At 36.1% G+C, this 15,872-nt stretch overlaps 1 protein-coding gene across 1 annotated transcript in view; it reads right to left on the bottom strand.

Moving 5' to 3' along the window:
• SMARCA1 (SWI/SNF related, matrix associated, actin dependent regulator of chromatin, subfamily a, member 1) overlaps nucleotides 1-14,820 on the bottom strand; it is an 81,974-nt gene extending 67,154 nt beyond the window's left edge. The window contains 7 exon segments of the mRNA XM_006082129.3: nucleotides 135-290; nucleotides 3,618-3,797; nucleotides 6,757-6,857; nucleotides 6,951-7,051; nucleotides 7,387-7,553; nucleotides 9,496-9,582; nucleotides 14,514-14,820. Coding sequence (XP_006082191.1) covers nucleotides 135-290; nucleotides 3,618-3,797; nucleotides 6,757-6,857; nucleotides 6,951-7,051; nucleotides 7,387-7,553; nucleotides 9,496-9,582; nucleotides 14,514-14,681 — 960 coding nt within the window. The 5' untranslated portion in view covers nucleotides 14,682-14,820.
• Between the last annotated feature and the right edge of the window lie 1,052 nt (nucleotides 14,821-15,872).

Below are 15,872 nucleotides of genomic sequence, written 5' to 3'. Positions count from 1 at the left end.
CGTTTAAAATACTGATTTTCATTCATATTCCATGAATAAAATCACAACCTTCAGTTTTTTATTTTGAATATAGAGAAGTAAACAAACATAATAGTAAAAGAAATCTTTAATAAAAATATTGAGAACTGGCTTACCTTAGATTTTTCATTCTTTATTCTGTGAGCCTCATCAATGACTAGGTATCGCCAATGAAACTTTTTAAATACAGATTTTTCTTTGATCACCATCTCATAAGAAGTAACACAAACATCCCACTCTCCTGGCATCATTTCATCACGAATAAAAGCAGCCTAATGCAAAATAATATTCCTTATATTAGAGTATGCTGACAAGATTAACACAGAATTAAAGCATCAAGAGAAGATTTAAAATTCTAAGAGACCCTGGGAATCATTTGGACTCATCCATTTTAAAGATAGGAAAACTGAGGCACAAAGATACCTCAGTGTCAATTATTGGGATTCCATGCTAATTATATTCATCAATAAAAGAGAAGCAATGGCTTCCCTTAAACAAGTACAGAATATATCACCAAAAGATTATTAAATTACTAGGCTTTCTCTTCATATCACAAAGGGTCCAAAAGGACATGGGCAAAGTAACTGCTTTCTGAATACCACATCCTTAGCAAGTTCTAGTTTTCCTACCATTTGATTATCATTGTTTTTTATTATTATTTTTTCCTAAATGTACATTGTTTTTCTGTTTTTGTTCATTTTATACATATTTTTGGTTGATTTTTCTTTGTTAAATGGTATTTAAATATATCAAATAAATATCAAAAATATAAATCTTTTTTTTTACTATGGTTGCAAATATCAAAAAAAATGAATATTTCTATATGTGACATGGCACCAGAGTTAAGTTAGGGTTTTTCAAAATTTTGACACACCGAGCTCAAAAGGTTCGCCATCACTGTTATAGGACTTTGAGTTCCTGAAGGCCCAACCACAGACCCTCCCCTCCTCTTTCTGTTACACTTGCAACTCAATTAAACACCTATTGTGGCCTACATCAAATTTTTATTACTAAAATATTGACGTCATATAATGTTTACAAAAGGCCAGGAAACCAGAAAGGCCCAATATAGCTTTCCCATGTGGTACCAAGGTTCAAATCTGTCAATACATAATGATGTGGATTTTCTCTATACATACCAATATCAATGTCTAAGTGTTGAATAAGACACATTATTTATATAATTAATAATTACTGGTTTTCAAACTCTTTTGACCATGGCCCCCAGTAAAATTACATTTCAGGTTGCAATCCAGTATATACATACATGTTCAAGTGTGTGTATATAGAAAAAAGCAATACATATCCTTACTATGTATAAAACACTCTACTATTTTCTATTCTATTCTATCTCAATGTTTTATGAAATTGTCGTCACCACCCACTAAGATTACTTCCCGACCTTTGAGTGGCAATTTGAAAAACACCATTTTGAAGATTGGTTTTCAAAATTAAGAAAATGTTGAAGCTACCAGAAGAATGCAAACTTCCCATGGGGTAGAGATAGGGCAGTCACAAATTAAATGCATCTACTCTTTCTTTAAAAGTTATTAAATACTTCAGAGATACTTCATGAAACTGTTGGATTCTATATAATATAGTTGAAAATCAATGACATACATTTTCACTGAGATATCATAAAAACACAAGCCTCTAAATCAGCGGTTCTCAACCTGTGGGTCGCGACCCCTTTGGGGGTCGAATGACCCTTTCACAGGGGTCGTCTAAGACCATCAGAAAACACATATATAATTACATATTGTTTTTGTGATTAATCACTATGCTTTAATTATGTTCAATTTGTAACAATGAAAATACAACCTGCATATCAGATATTTACATTATGATTCATAACAGTAGCAACATTACAGTTATGAAGTAGCAACGAAAATAATTTTATGGTTGGGGGTCACCACAACATGAGGAACTGTATTAAAGGGTCGCAGCATTAGGAAGGTTGAGAACCACTGCTCTAGATATTACTATTTTGCTTGTGATCTTCATCAAGATATCATTGCAGGAAAAAGAAATCAATACTTTAGAAATACAAAGTTTTATAAGTAGTAATATAATATTAAATCAGCAATTTTCAACTGGTGTGCCCCAAGAATGTTTAAAACATCCACTACCTGACTATTTAGTCAGGGAAAACTAATCTGTTTTCCCTTAGACTGTCAAATTAAAAATAATGAATTATGCAGAAAGACAAAAATTAATAATCAACAGCCAACACAACAGTAGCCATCTGGTGTGAATGAATCAAAATTATACTTAGTTTTATGTGCTGCATAATTTTAGTAATTAGTTTATGTGTGCCATGAGATGAGAAAGGTTGAAAATCACTGCATTAAATAACAGTAGTGATTAGAAAGAGTTCTAAGTGACTAATCTGCTACTGGGAAATATTAGGCACAGAGCAAAATCAAGCCTATAATTCTAAATGTATGAGTTCAATATTTAAAATTATTTATGTTAAATTTCAATAAATTTAAGTCATTTTTCTTCAAGCAAAATGACAAAAATAAAATTACATAATTCATTATGCTACCATTCTTTTGAGTATATATTTTGATAACCTATCTAACATATGTTAAACAGAATAACTCTTTATACTCTAAACTATGCTCTCTGGAGGAAAAATAAAGACAAAGTTTAATAATATGCTTTCTAAGCTGGTTATTAATTTTTGTATTTTTGCACAATTTATTTTTTTTAAATAATTCTACACTCCCAAAATAATTGTAGCCTATTAGATTGACAAAAGGCTAATTTAAACAAGAGCTCAGAGTTTCGTATCTAAGAATGCATGCATATATTTTTCTATTCAATGACCAAAACTGAAAGCTGTGTCTATGCATAAACACAAAACACAAGGCTCTCAGTACAAACTGAAAAGGTTCCATTCATATGTGTGTGTGTGTGCATGTGCATGCATGTATACCAAAGTCAAAAGTCAAAATCTTAAATATAAAACCTTATGTCATGCAAATTTACACATTTCTGGTGTCAAAATACCACAAAGAGTTACCGATGAGATACACTGTCAATAAAATAACGTCTTTAAATAAAAAGTCTCTTAAAAGTACAACTCAAACATGCTTAAGTTAATGAGCTACTTAAAAGTAAATGCAGCTTTAGTCAGTTTTGCTCATGGGTAGAGCGTTGGCCCTTGGACTGAAGGGTCTCAGGTTCAATTCTGGTCAAAGGCTAGACCCCTGGCCCCGGGTTGAGGCATATGTAGGAGGCAATCAATCAATGTGTCTCTCATATTGATGTTTCTGTCTTTCACCCTCCCTTACACTCTCCCTAAAAATTAATGGAAAAAATCCTCTGATGAGGATTAACAGAAAAACCATAAATGAAGATAAGCAAAATAATGGATTGTCTGTTATTAAGTAATACATCTAACCACATAAGAGTGTTGTGAGAATGAAATATATATATTAAAAAGCACTGAAACAGAGCCCGAGTAAGCACAAATTAAGTGTTATTTAGTTGTAGTAGTAGTAAACTTAAATGTCTTTATGGCAATAGTATGCAACTTAACCTCAGAAATAATGTTAGTCTTGATTGCCTTTTTAAACCTGTTTCTCACTTACTCTCGCATCCTTGTCTCCGACGAAACAAATAACACGAAGAGATGGGACCCATCGTTTAAATTCATTCATCCAGTTGTGTAAAGTAGACTTTGGAACTAAAACCATGTGAGGTCCAGGAATGTTTCGGTAATGTTTCAGGTAACCAAGCAAAGCAATCGTTTGTAAAGTCTTACCAAGACCCTGCATTATCATCATAAGAAAAAAAAATCCATGAACATTTTTTATTTAATGAAACATTCTGTTAATAACAACATTACAAAAGATACTTGTCAACTATCTCACATAGGGAAAAGTTTAAAACCCTTGCTTTTTTAAAAGTGAATAACCATACCAATTCAATAGTTACTGTGAGCACAAAAAGAAACCAAGAACTTGCAATTAGAAAGTTGCTCAACAAAGCAACTCTCTATTTAGGAGACTTTTACTCCTAAAAAGCAAACAATCTACTATATAATTTTTTCTACCAGTTTCAAAATTAAGAATTTTGAGTATTTCACAAAGACACATTTATTTTACCAGCCTGCTTAGATACCAGTCTTTCTTACCCATTGTCCCCAACACTACAACACAGGCATGAAATATTCAGACTATGCATGTCAAGGGGCATATGGCTCTGTAGAAGTACCTCACACCCTTGAAGACCTAAGGAACCATAAAAGAACAGAACATAACAGAACTCTTAAGCCATAAGGATATTAGAGATTATCCAGTCCAGTGGACTTTTAAAAATAATATATTTACCACCAAGAACACACCACTTAACCATGGGAAAGGGAACAATGTCCTATGCTGTATGGCCTTTTAAAACAACTTCTGGCATAAATAAATAAATAAATAAATAAATAAATAAATAAATAATAAAATAAATAAAAAAAAAAACTTCTGGCTTTATCTCTATGCAAAGTACTATATATATTTTCTTTTATAAACCTAAATTAAAAGTTCTGTCTGCTTCAGTTTTCTATGCTACATATCAAAAGCTTAAAATGTTTATACTCTTTAACCAAATAACTCCACTTCTAGAAAACCTATGAAAATAATTTGAGGTACAGAATAAATTACAAGGGCTCTCATAATAGCATTATTATATAATGCACATGTACACGCATATGCACACTACATCAACTGATCCAAATGACCAGCAATAAGGGAGGAAATGAATAAAATGATGGTTAGCACTTCCCTAGGATTATTATGCAGTAACTAACAATTATTTTTATTATTTTTATTTTTTTAATATATTTTTATTGATTACAGAGAGGGAGAGGGAGAGAGAGATAAGAAACATCAATGATGAGAGAGAATCACTGATCGGCTGCCTTGTGCATACTCCCTACTGGGCATCAAGCCCACAACCTGGGATCAAGCCCACAACCTGAGTATGTGCCCTTGACCGGAATCGGACCCAGGACCCTTCAGTCCGCAGGCTAACGCTCTATCCACTAAGCCAGACGGGCTAGGGCTAACAATTATTTTTATAAAAAATGTTTAAAGTATGTTGAAAATACATATGAATGTGAAAAAAATAAAAATACCCAATTATATATACACTGTGATCTTTTTTTTTTTTAATATATTTTTATTGATTTTTTACAGAGAGGAAGGGAGAGAGATAGAGAGTTAGAAACATCAATGAGAGAGAAACATTGACCAGCTGCCTCCTGCACACCTCCCACTGGGGATGTGCCCGCAACCCAGGTACATGCCCTTGACCGGAATCGAACCTGGGACCTTTCAGTCCGCAGGCCGACGCTCTATCCACTGAGCCAAACCGGTTTCGGCTACACTGTGATCTTAACTATGCAAAATAAATACACCTGAAGGGGGAAAAAAACTGAAAAGAAATATGCCCAAATGTTCAATGTGGTTATTGCTGGGTAGCAGAATTGTGACTTACTTTTAATATTTTTCTTGTTTTCCCCCCAATTTTTCTATATTCCTTAAAGTATATTTCCCTTTTAGTAATTAAATCATATCTAGTGTCAGTATAAGTTCAATATGAAGACTCTTCAGAGTAGTTAGGTAAGTGAGTCTCACTGGGTCATATAGATCTAGAACTCTCCTTGTCCTCTCTTAAATCCCATCTTATTCCTTTGGTCTTAAAATACCAATCTAGGCCTTTAGATACTCCCCTGAACAGCTAAATTAGCACCTTAAATAGCCTTACTTTTTATCTTTGATAATTTTATTTATATGTCATTTCGTGGCTTACTTCCTGACCCCCACCTGGCACTCGGACTGTCAAGACTCAACATTGCTCTTTATTATTTTGTTCTTTATTCCATCTATTCACTTTCTGGTTGCTCACACATGGAGGCATTTATATTCATTCATGCATGCATTCATTTGTTTATTGTTTGGTTTATTTATTCATTCATTTAGTGTTTGGCTTATACACCCTGCCTCATTCCCCAAATGAATTCAGATAGCCTACAATGAAAACTCGTTTCAGGTGGCCTGTGATGAAAACATGGAACGGAAATTAATAGTGAAATAGAAATAAGGAGGGATCAAGGAAAATAAGACTAAAAGGTAAAGAATAGGATAAGGCACAAAGGACACACAATAAGCAGACCGTTAAAGGCTAACACAGATGCTCCATTCTGGCATTCATTTTGGCTCTGAGCTTCCTGGAAGCCAAAGTGCAAACAAAAACAAAAGTACAAGGAGGATTTTTTTGTTGTGTGTTTTTGTTTTGTTTTTTTTTTTAATACCATTTGAGCAACTCTCAATAAGAATTCTGTGGCTAGCCCTGGCCTGTGTGGCTCACTTGGTTGAGTGTCCTCACATGGACCTAGAGGTCCCCCAGTTCCATTCCTGGTCAGGGCATATGCCCAGGTTGTGGGCTCGATCCCCAGTAGAGGGCATGCAGGAGGCAGCCAATCGATGGTTCTCTTTCATGGATGTTTCTCTCTCCCTCTCCCTCCTCTGTCTCTCTAAAATCAATAAAAACATACTTTTAAAAAAACAATTTTATGGCCAGTGACATATATGTTCTAAAGGTTACTTATAGAAACCATTCTTGACTTTACAAATCCCTTTCATGCTATAATAACTAAATAAAATCAGCTCAGTTATTTCAAATTTACAAAAAAATTATTGATAACTGAGAATGCATTTTTGGCTACCAACTCCTTACCATTTCATCGGCCAAAATACCATTGATTCCATTTTCATACAAAGAAATCAACCAGTTCAGTCCTCGAATCTGATAATCTCTCAGTAGTCCTCCTTTCACATCTGAAAAAAAAAGGATATCTCATACTTTCATTAATACAATCAAGTACAATTTTTCTAAAACCAAATTAGAAAAAAAAATGATGAAGTACTCACATGAAGGTGACACCTCAAACCTAACACACACGTTAGATGTCTTCCGACTCTCTGAGAGTAGCTCTTCATCCTCCTCTTGCTCTGTGCGCCTGTGGCGGTAGCTGGGATGAAAAAGAAACACCTTCATATTCAAGCCAAGTGCTAAGATGTCAATTAAGTCAGTATACATTGCTAATATCCTTTATGAAAAAAAAAAGCAATGCGTTACCTAGGATCTTGCTCAGAAGTGGGTAGAACCAGCCTAGATTTTTACTGATTAACTGCTAGTGAGAAAAAAATATTATTGCCTATGAAACATATCTGTACTAACAATAACCTTATTTTTTAACATAAGATTATACTGAATATGTGAAGAGGAAAGGATTGTATGAGGAGAGGGAGAAGGGGGAACAGGAGGAAGAGAAAGAGAAGAAAGTAGAGAGAGATGTCAACATACTCTCCAGCAGAAATTAAGCTCTGCTTGTCCTCTTTCTTTATTCGAGGGCGTCCCAATTTCATGTTTAGAGGAGATGTTGGAGATTTCTGTGCTGAAGGTTGAATGAAATGTGCAAAAAGTTCTGTCTGCTTCAGTAAAAATTCAAATCTCTTCGCTCGGTCTGCTTTCTAGTTCACAAAACAAAATAACAAGTAATGATTTTCTTTTTTATTCATTCAAATTTATTTAATAAACACTTATACTGTACTTAATTTGTACTGCTCTAAGCTTTAAACATACTAACCCATTTAATTCTCTTAATAAACCTATGAGATAGGTACTAGTATTTTCCCCTGTTATAGATGGTAAAACTGAGGTACAGAGAGAGTAAATAACTTGGTTCAAGCTCCCACAACTAGTAGGTAGCCAAATCTGATAATGGTACTTTCAAATATTTTGAATAGAAGCCAAATGATCTGCCAGACTTAGTAAATACCCCCAATAAGAAGTACCCTGCTTAAAGAGTTGTGGTCAGAAAGCAAATCCTCTTACCAAATCATAATGATTTTCTTTTCTCGAACAGTTAACAAAATTTTCATAATATATCATGTATCCCAGATATGAAAATATAAATTAAACATTATATATATATATATATATATATTATATATATATATCTTAAGAATTATATATTATATATATATATAATATATATATATAATAAACATTATATATTATATATATATATCTTAAGAATTTTCAAGCTGCTTCTAGAAATAACTGTAATCTTAGAATCCAGTGTCACTTTGTCTCAAAACATTTTCAATGGTATGGTATAATAATGCAATAAACATTTTTCTCTTCAATTACAATGATCTGGTTTTATGCTAACAGTATATAAAGTTTCCCTCCCCCCAATGTAAGCAGGATTTGTAGGAAAGTACATACATACATACATACATACACACTCACACACACACACATGAAATAGTATATTTATTACCGAAAATTGATATATAATTTCCCAATACATTGTAAAAGGTCATAGAACTTGTACCATGTAAATGCAATAAAACTTTTTTCAGTAAAAATTCTTAAAAGACCAAAAGATGGATATGTTTCATTCCAGATAAAGAAAAAATTATAATTTTTTTATTCACAGGGTAGAGAATACTTGATTGCTAATCAAGGATGCATAATTAATAACACCAGAAACCTACAAGAGATCATTAACATAAATACAAGAATTAGACAAATATATTCAGACCGGTAGCTGGAAGGAGGCCAAAACCTTTTCATTTTATGTTATCCTCACTGGAATGTTGTTTTTTGAGTTGTTAAAACATTAACTGTTTATGTTAGCTATGGCCTTAAACATTAAGGAATGGACTTTTATAAAATCACTATGAAGCACCAAAAAACGTATTCCACATCTATTTATTTTTAAAATATCACTGCAAAAACAACCCCTCAACAAAAAAAACTCAGTTCCAACTACCTGTTAATTTCTCTTTGAGTCTACCAAATTCACTGGTTTTAAAAAATCCCAAGCATAAAAATTTATAGTTAAATTAAACCTAAAATATGGATTTTAGTGACTAAAAATTAAATAATTAAATGTAAAACAAAGCAGTAGGTGAGCATAAATTAAGATTATATTGCTTAAACATGTAATATTTTCACGCACTGGGAAATATCCTTCCCTTCAGAAGACATATTACCATATTACATGTTTCATAATGTGTAGCATTCATAAATCCAAAGCAATGGAGAGAGGGAGCAAAAAATATGTCTGGCTTTGTGACCTGCTTTCTTTCAGCCATATTGATATTGACACAGGTATTTTCACTTAGTGAATAAAGTACTTCCAGCACAAAACACCTTATTATGGGGTAAAGAGCACTGAACAAAAATGAAGAGATGTGGCTTCTAGTCCCAACTATTCCATAGTTTCTCTGCTCTTTCATTTCCTCATCTGAAAATGTGGAAATTCATTTATTCAACAAAAAATCCAATTCTAAAATCTATGATTCTGTACTCATTATACATACACATGTATTTTTTTAATCTTTCACTTCTCCTCTATAAAAATCAACTACAGTATTCACTATCCTACCCAAGAATATTTACCATTTTCTCTTCATATTCTGGGTCCATTTCCTTTTCAGATTTAGAAACTTTAGCAGCAATTTTGAGTTGAAATGGAGAAACGCTTTTCTAGAATTTCAAAGAAAATAAATCATCAAATTGCAAAGCAAGGCCTTAAAAGTGATCAACATTCTCATGTGAAGAAAGCAAAAATTACTTAAATACTAAATAAATAAATAAATAAATAAATAAATAAATAAATAAGAGCCATGCATGGACCAATGACAACAGCATGTCATGAGGCAGGGCTTATGATTAATCCACCTGAAGTCAAATAAAAAAATCCAAAGAATTGTGAAAGCCACAGCAACAATATTAAATAAAATAAAAAACAAAAGGAGAGCCCTGGCCCCCTGTGGTTCTGTTGGTTGACCACCAACCCTTGCAGGGAGAGGTTGCTGGGCACAAGCCCTGGTTTCCGCTCTATCCCCAGTAGGGGGCATGCAGGAGGCAGCCAATCAAGGTTTCTTTCTTCCTCTCTCTTTCTCCCTCTTTCCCACTCTTTCTCTCTCCCTCTCTTCCTTTCCCTCTCTTTCCCTATCCCTCTCTCTCTAAAAATCAATAAAAACATATTAAAAAAAAACAAAAGAAGAAACATTGAACCATTTCGCCTATTTTTTCATTTAAAGCATAAGAAAATTTAATCATTGAATAGAAGATTTAAAATCTAGAATATACTTAAAATAATAAAATAATAAATCTAGAATATACTTATATTATCAACCACAAACCAAAGAATTCAAGGAAAGTAAATATTAATACTAACACTTTATGTTAGTATTGGAAACAAGCCAGAGTTTCAGAAGAAAAAAAAATGTGGTTTCTGTTCCTGAAAAGACACTATGTCTTATTGTTTCCATATTCTAATTAGAATATTTAAACTTTTTAATGTAATATAATTGATCATTTATATTTAAAATAATTAATTAGTACAGTTTAAAACTTTTGGCTTATGTTTTCTCCAAATGGGAAGAAAACTATTTTAACTATTTATATTACTTGTAGAAGCAGTTTTTCAGGGCTATTAACTATTAACCTTTGGTATTTAAAACATTGTAATTTAGTGAAAACTAAAAAAGAAAATCAGCTTTAATTTCATTTAAAAATACTGAAATTATCTGGGGGCTTATCTCATGCATTCTATGCTTTGTAAAGACAAACTTGTACTTGTAAATATAAATCAATATATAGAATACAAGTTCTTCCCTGCAAGAAATCAAGAAATAAAATAGTAAAAACATAAATCTACCCATTGGTACCAAATCTGAGAGTATTTCAATTTTAACACAGACTGCACAAATTAAAATACAAATCTGTTTGTGAAAACGAAAGAAATTATGTTCATTTTATCATGGTTTTTTGTCAACCTTTTCCTGAAAACTGAGATCATAAATCAAAAACAGAATGTAACCTTAAACATAAGAAAAACATGGCTCCAATATTTATTGTACATATCTTCCAAGATTTACTAAAATTTCTATTCTGTGGAAATCCAAACTAAAATCAGGAGATTTGATCCTGGTCATGGTTCTACTTTGGAGCACTGATCTGATATTGTTAAGTTATTCTTAATCCAAATAACAGCCATCTTGATTTACAGGATCATATATATAATCTATACTAGTATGAGGTGTTTTGAATGTAATCCTGGATAGATAAGAACAGAAAACTGCTAAAATCCCCTCAACCACACACTTTTAAAATGTCACATATACTATAAGTCCTTTTGTATTTTCAAAGCGACAATTAAAGGGAAATTGGGTAACAAACCCCACACTTTTATTATTCCTTGAAAAGCTATATGAAGTCATTTTCAAATTTCAAAACAGTGAAAATTACTTTACCTCATATATACAAATATATATCTAATAATGTGGGATTTATAAAAAATTAAGGCTTTAATATTAGAAAAACATTTTACTCATTACTTTTTTGTGCTTACCTTGCAGTAAAATGCCATAAAATTTTAATTATATGCTAATTACAATTCCTAATCTTGAACAGTGCTATTAAAAGCTGTGGCAATTACTTAATTGGCACTATCTTCCACAAGAAATTCTAAGCCTACCCTCTACCCCTTCTTATTTGTATACGTGTGTTTTCAAAAATATGCTTCTCATACAAGAAAAGATAAAAAGTGACTGTGCTATTCTAATAAATTCCTTATGGATTTTATCATCTGGTAATTGAGATGCCAGGAGAATGCAGCTTAAGGTCATCAAGATGCCTTGTCTTAAAAGATCATGACCTTTTTCCTGATGTTTTTATTACCAAAAATACCAGCTCCAGTTTACAGACTATCTAACAGTGAAGTTATCCAACTATCACTTACATCAAAAAATGTTTAAAAACCAGAAGGTAAGCAAAAATACCTATCTTCAAAAAGTTGAAGAACCAGAAGATAAGCAAAAATACCTCTCTGTAGCTAAATGTCACAAGTCAATCCACTAAATCTCATCTACTTTATGCATCACGAAAATGCTCTCATTCAGAGCCTATTTTCTTTTATTTGATACACAATTCTTAGCAAGCTTAATAATCTGGCTTCCCATAGTACAGAGAATAAAAACAGCAGCAAATGGCATCAGAAAGACCCCTAGAAGAAGGCACACTGTCAACAGTAAGAAGGGATGGCAGGAGCCCAGGACTAAAATGTGACTTCCACCACAGTAATGTCCCTTTTCCTTGGTGTTCAGGTGTCACTCTTTCCCTCTCCCTGCTGTAACAATTGTATTTTTGTATTTTACAGTTACTTTCAATCTTTTGCATCTACATCCATTATCATAAAAAATTCTAACGAAAGTAGATGAAGTATTTAAAAAGTGATAGCTAACAGCCTGACAATTGAGGGAGGAGGCTGAGAAATTATTGAAAAATCAACACAATACTGAAAGTGTCTGGGAGGTGGTTACTTAATTGAGGGAAACAACCTCTTAGATCTTAAATGCCTTTGTATAGAGTACAATAATTGATGAACATGAGGAAAAGGTTAATTTGCACTGTTAGTACACCATTTAAGGAGTCAAGGTAATGTGTAATATATTTAGGGTTTTTTTTTGGGGGGGGAGGTACCAAATTAGTTTATTTGAAGAAATGGTACAAATGAGAAAAACACTTAAGTAGATGTTTTGGTACTATTTACATGTCAAGGACATTTTAAAATAAAAATAAAACGATGTAATGAGTAAAGTAGTAAACTTCAGATACCCAGAAAGTTCCTGCCATGCAGCATCTCACTTCCCTATGCTGAGTGGACAAATAAGGTTCCATTATTAAGGCACTTTCTGATGAGGCTACAGAGCTCTTGAATATATATCAACTCAGTGTTTATTATACAGGCAATTTTCATTGATTCTCATTCTTTTCACAATTCAAAAAAATGTATACAACATGGAAATTCAACAACCTTTACAGTCATACAAAAGGCAGTTTAGCAGTTACATCTGCCCAGTCTGGGGAATAAAAAAACACATTAGATGGGTTTCTGAATTTCCCAACATCCGCTTTATACGGCCACTGGTACCTTAGCCCAGCTTTAATCATCAATATTGTCTTACTGATCCAAGTATCACATGGATCCTTAAAATGCATGTTTTCTACTGTTTTCATTTAGCACAATTGTCTTTCTGTTTAGTCAACCTTGTAACAGTAAAGTATGTCACTTAAGAAACTGCTGAATTTAAAATTATTCTAATTCATAGCAAAAGATGTAAATTTCCCTCAAAAGCTTTTCATTTGGTCGTAGTCTGATATGTTTCAGACAAAGCCACTTGAGATCTCTTAACCATAATTTTAATTACCCACCGTTTTTTAAATTGTGATGTCTATTCATAAACGGGGGAAAAATCCACCCATAAATTATCTATTCTACAATGTTGTTATACATCAAAAATCCTTATGCCCCATCCTATTTCTATCTCAATTTTGCAATTCCTTCCATAGTTTTATTTGCAAGTCTCGATCCACATGAAATACGCCTTATGGAGATAACACATATTTTCTGGATTTGGCTTTAATACGTGTCTGAGCAGTCCCCTCGTGCATATTAGCAGCAGCTCATCCTGGCGAAACTGGGTTTAAAAAAAAATTTTTTTTTAACCTGCCTGTGTCCAGGAGCCAGCAGCGCCTACTAGGAGAGGGAGGAAGAAACCCGAAAGGCTTGGGGCCGGATTGGGGGACCATTTGGGTGGCCCTGGAGTGAAACACTAAACCGTTGGGGGCGGGGCAGGAGAGGGTGAGGGTGCACACGTTGGAAATTTTCCTAAGCCCAGCGTCCAGGATTCCTCAGTTTGGGGTTTGAACTGGGGCGGGAGGGGGTCCGACTCAGAGACCTCCTTTTCTCAGGGTGACACCCCCCACCTCAGCAGGCGGGGACCCACCGAACAAGGGATGTGGTTTTCTCCCCTGCCACCCAAAAGGCCGACATTGCCAATCAGGGCAGTAAAAGTCTCCCCGATCGTCCTCTGCCTCCCAACCACTGGCACCTTGAAATTCAAATTTGAAAAAATAAGCCCCAGCAAAACCCCTTTAGCGCGAGTGTGGGATTGAAGGGCCCAGATTTCCCAGGCAGAGGCCGACGGGAAGAGGGGGAGAGAGAGCGAGAGGAGAGGGAGAGGCGGAGGCTGGTTCCTGCACGGCCCCATCCCCCACCCCGCGCGTTACCCCAGTTCCGGGAATGCGAAGGGGGCTGGGGGCTGCCAAGGGGCTCCCGAGTCCCCGAGCCCTGGGATAACGGCGCCCTGCACCCCGCGCAGCGCCCGCGCCCCAGCCCCGCCCCCGCCCTCCAGGCGGCGAGAAGGGAAGGGGGAGGGGAGCGAATGCTATAGACTGTGCCGCCGCCCCCACCCCACTCCGCGCCTGCGACCCCCATCCCCCCGAGCTCGTGGCTACCTGTCGGCGCAAAAAGATCGGGGTCTGGGGCCCTCCGAGTGGCCGGCACGTAATCTCTCTCCACCCCCCACCACCCCCCCCTCACACACACACACCCCCTTCCGATTTACCTCCTTCTTCTCGCTCTGCTCCGTGGCCACGGTGGCTTCGGCGGCCGCGGCGGCCGCTCCCTCCTCCTTAAAGGTGGACGGCCCCTGCTCGTCCTCTAGGACCACGACTGTGGAGGTCGCATCCGAGGCTGCCACGGCGGCTGCCACTGCGGCGGTGTCCTGCTCCATGGCGTTGGAGCGGGAAAAGCAGAGAGGCAGAGGCGAGGAAGCAACGAGGGCTCCTGGGCGGCGGCACAGGCTGCACTGGAAAGAGCTAGATGGAGCAGGGGTGGGGAATCACTCCGCTTCCAACCCCTGCGCTCGGCCCCCCTTCTTTAAATAACCCTCAAGCCTGCCCCACTTCCGTCCACCCACCCTACGTCATGGCCTCCCCCCCCATCACCCTCCCCTTTTTCCCCACCCCCCCTCAACGATCGCGAGACTCCCCCTCCCCACTCCGAGCCCGAGCTGGCCCCGCACGACCAACTGTTGCCTGAGTACGGGACACGGACTGGGGTGGAGGCGGGAACCCACAACCCCCAGACCCCTTCAAACCTCCATTCCCAGAAGCCCCCAACAGTCAGCCTGAGCTCCCCTCGCAGATGTGTGCACAAGGAATCCTCTTTCCCTTAAATCTGCTCTTTGTACATCGAGGTGCTTTCCCCTTCCTGCACAAAGAACTTTTCCTCTGTTTATAACTGTACTGGCGAAGGTCTTTCTCACCATTTGTAAAACCCAGAATCTCCTCCCTCCCTCCTCCTCCCCCCGGACTGCCCTTTCCCAGGTCCAAGAGGGGATCGGTGGTGCTTATTCCCACCTCAGTACATTCTGCACAAGGAAAAGCACTCCTTGAATCTCCATTGTAGCGGCAAACATTCACTTCCAAGGCAAAAATAACTCTTGGGTTTTACGCATATGTGTTCTATTTTCAACTCATACCTCTCAAATGGCCAATATGCCTTTCTTTTGCCATAACGACTGAACTGCAAAAATCCTGGGGGCAAGGTCAAGGTCCCCACAGAACCTGGGCAACTCATGGTAAGTGCCTAAAGTTAACAATTAGATTGAATTACTGTGATTTATTGACGGGTGTTCTATTTGTATACTCGTAATTATTTAGTAATAATTCAGTGCCAAAAATATACATGATCACAAATATAAAAGCATTTTGCAAAGGGTGCAACAGTGTGCAAATATCAATTATTAAATATTGCCGTTTCTATTTCTCCTTGCCCTTTATTTTTATCAATAACGGGGAGATTTGCCTCCTAGTTTTTAAATTTCAGAGACAAAAGAGAGCAAAACATAGCAAACAGTCACAAAACCTATAATTTCCAAAATGAAGCAAATACTTTCCAAAGTGTAAAGAAATGATGATTA

Source organism: Myotis lucifugus, unplaced genomic scaffold (genome assembly GCF_000147115.1).
Source record: "Myotis lucifugus unplaced genomic scaffold, Myoluc2.0 scaffold_2, whole genome shotgun sequence".
Lineage (NCBI taxonomy): Eukaryota > Metazoa > Chordata > Mammalia > Chiroptera > Vespertilionidae > Myotis > Myotis lucifugus.
This window is presented reverse-complemented; position numbering and strand designations above follow the sequence as displayed.